The sequence below is a fragment of the Ochotona curzoniae genome, unplaced genomic scaffold (genome assembly GCF_017591425.1).
Source record: "Ochotona curzoniae isolate NIBS_2020 unplaced genomic scaffold, NIBS_Ocur_1.0 patch260, whole genome shotgun sequence".
NCBI lineage: Eukaryota > Metazoa > Chordata > Mammalia > Lagomorpha > Ochotonidae > Ochotona > Ochotona curzoniae.
The window spans coordinates 268,320-275,406 of record NW_024466818.1 but is presented as its reverse complement, the minus strand read 5'-3'; the positions used below and the strand labels follow the sequence as shown (position 1 = coordinate 275,406).

At 62.4% G+C, this 7,087-nt stretch overlaps 1 protein-coding gene across 1 annotated transcript; it reads right to left on the bottom strand.

Moving 5' to 3' along the window:
- On the bottom strand, positions 1-7,087 carry GIPR (gastric inhibitory polypeptide receptor). Its single transcript, XM_040996275.1, is given in 14 exon segments — positions 1-210; positions 296-337; positions 1,006-1,144; positions 1,218-1,306; positions 1,425-1,494; positions 1,628-1,688; positions 1,901-2,060; positions 2,579-2,723; positions 2,810-2,913; positions 3,257-3,360; positions 4,120-4,227; positions 4,670-4,769; positions 6,855-6,944; positions 7,046-7,087. Coding segments are annotated over 14 exon segments (1,464 nt in total).

The following is a 7,087-nucleotide window of genomic DNA, read 5'->3' as shown; positions in this document are numbered from 1 at the left end:
CTAGCAGTAACTCTCCAGTACCCGGCTGCCATCATCCCCAGCTCCCGGCAAGGTCCCGCAGGACATGGCGCGGCCGCTACGGACCTCGCCGAGGCCAGAGCCCAGGGGCAGCGCCCGGGTGGTGCGGCAGTCCGGGAGCTGGCGCTGTTGGTCTCCCAGGCTGCGATGCAGGCGGCAGTGGCGCCAGCCCCGGCGGATCTCCGATTGCACCTGCAACAGGGATGCTCAGAGGCGGCGCCGTTTCCCAGCGCGGCCGCCAGGAGGAGCGCGGGCGGCGGGCAGGGGCTCGACCTACCTCCTTGTTGATGAAGCAATAGAGGATGCTCACCAGGAAGCCCTGGAGGAGGAGGGTCAGGTGGGGCGGGGGGGCAAGACCTTGAACCCTTCCCTGACCCCACATCACCTCGTCAGCGGCCCTGGTTTAGCGTTGCTCCTTGGCTCAGTACTCCCCTAAACTGAGCAGGCCACAGTGTTCCCTAATTAATGGCTGAAGCTCCGTGTGCTGTCGGGAGCATGCTCCCTTCTGGAAGCCTCGGAAATCTACCTCAGTTCCTCCCCTGCGGGAGCGCAGAGGGCACACAGCCTGAGTGAGGCTGTCCCCTCACTCCTGGCGCCTGGCGTTTCACTTGCTAGAACATTCTCCTGCCTGTCTTCCTGGCTTCCTCCCTCACCTGCTCCAGTCGCCCACCTCCCGTGAAGGGGATAGAAGGCAGGCCTTAGGACAGGGCAAGCCAGTTCAGGGTCGGCCATAAAGTTTGCCGTGAGAGGATGGGTGCCTGGTCTATCAGTGAAGATGCTGGTTACAATTCTAGATTCTGCACTAAAGTGGGAAAGCTGGATTGAGTGACCTTCAGCTGCAGCCAGGCCTGGTGCCAGCTGTTGCAGGTGTTGGGGGAGGGGAGTGCTCAGACTTAGTCCAGAACAGTCCCAGCCCCCTGGCTCCCCAACATTCATCAGGGAGTGATCGTAACACTGGCTCCCCAACCCCCTGGTTCCCGGACGTACCTGGAAGGAACTGAGGAAGATCTCAAAGCCCAGCTTGGCCAAGCGCAGGGCGCCCCGGGCCTGTTCCTCCATCACGGGCGCAAACACGACCTCGTGGATGCCCAGCAGCGGCACCAGCGTTAGCGTGGAGCGAGCCAACCTAGGAATAAATAGCGCAGTGATGGCAAGGCCTGCTCCCTTAGGCTCACACCCTCCCCCAGCCCAGCTCTCACCTCAGGCGGTAGTCTGGACAGCGCATCTGCCGTGTCCTCAGCTTGGACACGAGGATGCCAAGAATGCGGATAAAGATGAGGAAATTAATCTGCAGGGAGAGCGAGGAGGACGTTTGGGGAGGAGAGAAAGTGGGGTCCACACACACACACAGGTCCCAGAATGGGACATCCCTGAGGGCTGCCTAGAGGAGATGGGGGCAACGGTACCAAGATGGTTATGAGGATGGGGGTGCGGATGATCCACCAGATGGCCTTGACGTCGTTCCGCTCCCAGCACCTGGAGGAGGGAGCCACAGCCGCGACAGGTGCGCTCAGCAGGCCCCGCCCACTGCCCTGTAAGCCCCGCCCCACCCTGGTCCACTCAGGCCCCGCCCACGCCCGGGCCCCGCCCCACAGACCCTGCCACTCACTGCGTGTCTTCGTACAGGTACCTGACGACCACCCAGGGAATGACGAACAGCGCGGGGGCCCCTGTGCAGACCCCATCCCCGCCCCCCACCCCACCGCAGCCGTCAGCGCGCGCACAGGCCCCGCCAGGCCTCAGACCCGCGCAGGGTGGGTGCAGCGCCCTGGAGAGCGGAGGAGACCCTCCCCACCCCCCGGAGGTGGACAAGCTGGACGGTCCAGGGAGCCGAGCGAGGGGCGCTGGGCTGGGCGGGCTGGAGTCCGGGGTCGAGGCTCACCCCAGCCGAGGAGCAGGTACCCGCGGAAGTGGCCCTCCTCCGAGCCGCCCACCAGCACCAGCAGGCTGTGCAGGTACACGCCCTCCACCAGCAGCCACGTGTAGTTGGCGCCCACGCAGTACTGGGTCACGATCTGGGCCGTGCGGCAGGCGGCCAAGGCCTAGGCAGTGGTGGGCAGTGGGACCCCCAGCTTTGCATCCGCGCCCAGCTGTCTGGTGTCCCCAGTAGGTGGTGCTGAGCCCGGAGGTTCTTAGCCTCCCTAAACTCTCATCCCAGATATTGCCCCCAAATAAAGCCCCTATCGCCCTTACCCCTCCTAGGCACAGAATACCTCCTGTCCATGTCACCCTAACAATCCGATGCACAAGGAGCGTCCAGGTCCTGCTTTTCCCACTCTGCTTCTGGTGTCTGTCACTAAGTATCTGCAGGGTTGCCACCCTCCTTCCCTTCCCATTTAGCTTCTTCTCCTCCTGACCCCCCCCCCCAAGGCAGGTGGATTCTCTCATCTTGGTGGAGGGAGAGTAGATGCTGAGGGAAGAGCTCAGGAGTGGGGAGGCTGAATGGTGGCAGTGGGGGTGTGTGTCTGCAGAAGCCCTGGGTGGCTGGGAGCAGGCAGGAGGTGGTGACTGTGCCACTTCCCCCTTGGGGGGGGACAGGTAGGTGATGATGCTCACCCACCTGGCTCCCCAGGGCGAGGGTCTGGTCCCCAGAGTGGGGGCTCGGGGGAGGCAGCAGCCGGTCTCGGGTCAGGATGGCCGCAGCCCGCAGCATGAAAGATGTGAAGAGGTTGATGTGGATGTAATTCCGGGTGCAGTGCAGCCTCCTGGGGGTTGAGGGAAGTGCAAGCATGCCTGACCGGGAATCCCAAATCTTTCCCCCAACCACAGGGGGGGGTGGTATGGCTCCCACCTGAAGCTAGCCAGGATGAGCAGGGCCAGGAGCAGCGTGGCCAGGGACAGCGAGTAGCCCACGGTGTACATCGCCTGCAGCCGCTCCAAGCTGAGCCGCTGGTCCTGGCAGGAGGAAGCAGAGCCAGCTCGCCCCCGGGGGGGATGTCAGCCAGCACCCCTGGTTCGGGGAGAACCTGTTCCCTCCTGCCTGAATGGCGGCTGGCAGTCCCAGCTAGGTGTGTGGCCTAGCAGTGTGGGCGCCCCCTGGTGACCGCTGACCCACAACCTCACCGCCCGCACAGGACACTCAAGCCAGGACCAAGGGGACCTGGTTATGGGGCGATGACACCTGAGTCCTCTCTTCCCACGGGGCTCTGTGGTTGAAACGATGAATACGCGATGCTAATGGGGAGCCAAGCCTGCCACTGCCCCTGGACACACTAACGGGCATCCCTGGCTTCCTCACCTGAAAGGCCCCACTCTTCTCTGGGTTCTCACACTGGGTGTGGTCTCTCCAAGGTCCCCATTGGCCATCGCTGCCACACTGGCGAAGGACGAATCCCGCAGCCACTGTAGGGAAGGCCAGAGGAGGACCAGAGGTACAGAGAAGGAGGCAGACAGAAATAAAAACTGTAGGGCTGATGCAAAGGCTCATCGGCTAACCCTCGCCTGCAAGAGCTGGCATCCGAACGGACACTGTCCCGGCTGCCCTGCTTCCCACCCAGCTCCCTGCCTGTGGCCTGGGAAAACAGCAGAGGACGGCCCAAAGCCTTGGGATCCTGCACCCGTGTGGGAGACCCAGTAGAAACTTCTGGCTCTCAGCTTTGGATCGGCTCAGCTCTGGCTATTGTGCACATTTTGGGAGTGAACCAGTAGATGGAAGATCTGTCTCTCCTCTCTGTAAATCTTTCCAATAAAAATAAAAAATAAATCTAAAAAGAGTTGAAAAAAAGAAAACAACCTGTAGGACAGAGAGACAGAGATGATAATAATCCTCTGATAGATAGCTTTGTATAGGTATTCATCAGTTGGATAATATACAACTCTAGGAAATCAGTACTGTCAGCCCCATTGTACAGATGAGGAAATTGAGGCACAAAGACACGAAACAAAGTGCCCAAAAGCTAGGAAACCCAGGACGCTCAGAGCCAGATAGATTCCGGAAAAGGTGAGAGGAGAATTCATCCCCGTTGTCCTCAGAGAAGAGGTATCGGGTGGGGTGGAAGGAGCCAAGGGCAGAGGGTCAGGCAAAGGGGGCATGAGGGGGCATGTATGCGCTGTGGGGGCACGGCTGGGAGCTCCAAGCGCCTGGGGAGGGTCAGGCCTCACCTTGGCGGTGCCAGGGCAGGTACCAGGGGCAGGACGCACGGGCGGTGGCGTTGGGGGCCGCGTAGTCCCAGCAGACGTACATATCAAAGGACCCGTTACACGCGAGACCTGGGCGTGGGAGCAGGATGCCAAGTGGACTCCCTGCGCCTCCCACGCGCCAGCCCGGCCCAGCCGGCCCACCCAGAGGGTTCAGAGCCCCCTCGCTCCGCCACAAGCTCCTCCCTCCAGCCTCCAGGCCCCGCCCATCCCCTAAGCCCCGCCCAGGAAAACCTCAGTCCTCAACTCTTCCTAATTAAGTACAGCCCAGGCCCCACCTGAAACTCCATTCCTTGTTTCAGATTTCATCAAGGCCCCGCCCACCAGTTCTGGCCCCGCCCCGTCACTCCTGACTTAGCTTTAGGCCCCTCCCACCAGCCCTGGTCCCGCCCCTTTCGTCCGTCCCTGCGTTTAGGCCGAGCCCCGCCCACCGGCCCGAATCCCACCCCTTCGAGGCCCCGCCCACCGACGCTAGGCCCCACCCAGGCGCCCGCCCCCTCGCCCGCAGCCTCACCTGAGGGCGGCTCGGCGGCCTCCAGGCTCTCCTGGCACTCCTTGCGGTACCGTTCCCAGCGCCGGTACAGCTCCCCCGCCGTCTGCCCCGCAGCGCCCGTCTACGAGAGAAGGGAAGGGAGGCCCGCTCCCGGACAGCCCGCCCCACCGCCCTAGACACTGGGAGGGGCTGTCCCGTTGGATCGGGGGTCTTGGGTGGCCTCTATATAGAAGCTTCTACCCAGCAGCTGCCCGAGAGTTGTTCTGAGGAGAGAGGGTGGCCGGATCTCATTCAGGAGGATTTGTGAAGGAGAAAGGGGCTCGGCTCAGGGGAAAGCGGGGAGGTCTTGAAACACCCCCACCTGTGATGAGGGGGAGACTTGAACCCCCATTCCTCCCCGCCCAGCATGGGGTCCTCGGGGCTCCGCGGGTGCTCACCTCAGGCGCCCACAGCGCGAGCAGCAGCAGCAGCAGCCTCCTCCAGGGTGCGGAGCTCTGCATGGCGAGGGGCGCAGCCTGCAGGGCCCCGGGCCTCGGGCATTCACGCACGGAGCTCGGGGACCCCGCACGGGAGGATTTGGGGACGTGGAGGATGGGACCGGGAGCGGTGCGGGATGCCCAGGTGCCCCCCATGACCGCACCAGCACCAAGCACCACCTGTTGCTACTGGGGCCGCGGGCAGTGGCAGCGGAAGGGGGGCGGGGATTGTTTGCTGAGCGGGCGATTGCCCTAGAGCTGTGCCCAGCAGATGAGGCAGTGTCACCCCAAGTCTAGACGTGGAGACTCCGGGGAGCCTGGTATGGGGGCGGAGGAGAGGAGAATTCATCCAGTAAGCCTGGAAGGGGTCCCACAGTCCCAAACTAGAGAAGGTTCCAGTCTTATGCAAACTTTCCCCTTGCCTGAGGGGTGAAGTCCAGTGCCAGGGAGACACCCCTCACCCCATTGGATTCCCAACAACCAGGGAGGGAAATCTGGGCTTAGATCTGCCGGGACCCACTATCAGGAATCCTCCCCATCACCCAGCTGGAGGAGCACTGCATGGGGAGCACCTCAGAGAGACAGACTGGGCATGGGAAATACAGGAGCTGGAAAACCCAGGTCCGAGACAGAGCGACACCGGGGCAGGGAGAGGCAGGGACAAAGGACAGGGAAAGGCAGGTGTGGCAGCCTAGGAGACAGAGAGGAGATGGGGGTCTGGGGGATGAGTCCGGGGGGAGATGGACAGTGGGGCGTGGGGAAGGGCTGGGCATGCAGAAGCAGAGATGAAGCTGGCTACAGCACAGACAGAGAAAGGAAGATGGAGTGAGAAGCAGAGGCCACGCGAGGGGGAGACCCCGAGACCTGAGGGGGAGGTGGGGACACCTCACCTGTCCCCGGTCCTGCGTCCAGTCACTTGCTGCTGTGGCCACCGCTGCCTTGCCCGCACTGGGGAGGAGGTGACAGGCTCTGCAGCTGTGGGCGGTGGGAGGGGGCGGGGCCAGGGCCTGTGGGGCGCAGGAGGGGGAGCCGGCAGAGGGCAGTGGCGGGCGGTCGTCACAGCCACCAGAGGGGACTTGGGGGGGAGCAGGCATGGAGAGATCGCTTGAGGACCCCCAGAAGCCTGCATGCTCCCTCACACTGTAGCACTCCAGCCCCCGCCCCAGAACTCACCTCCCCCCCAGATGCTCACACAGCCACAGTATCTGTCCCGTGGTCAGTCTACCGTGGGCTGAGCCCCAGGGAGCACCGTCAGAGAACTGTATAGGCTGTGGCTCCCAGTCATGCCCTGAGAGCCAGTTTGTCACCCACCAAGTGACCGTTGGCTAGTGACACACAGTGATGTGTTGGGGGCTTCAGGCACACACACACAGTCACACGCAAAGTCACATATAGATTCACACACACAAACACACAGCCACAGTTTCCCACAGCCCCATGACACCGTCAGTCACGCACACACACATTCGCACACCATTAGGTCACGTTGCAAGCGCTGTCTGCCCCCTCTGCTGGCCTCTGTGTCCCAGGACATCAGCACAGTGTCCTCAGCACGTTCCAGCATGGGGTGGGCTGCGGGGTGGTTCTCAAGGAGCGATGGACAACAATATCACTACACACAGCACACACCACGCCATGCATCACACCACGCAGCACACCATGCACCAGGTTTGCCACCCCACCCACAAGCATGCCAGGGTCTTAGAGCATCCCAGAAGCTACATGGTCACCTCACACATTCCCAGCCCTCACTGAGACAGTCCCACAAGCTCCTCCAGTGTCACAGGGGTCACACTAATACTCCCACACTCACGGGCCACCTGCAGCACACATACACACGTCACATGTGCTGCACGCCGTCCCACCTCCACGGGGACACCTGGGGTCACACACCTAGTCCACAGCCCACACCAGTCCACACTGGCTCCTGTTCAACCAAAACCTCCTCTTCATCTTTTGCCAT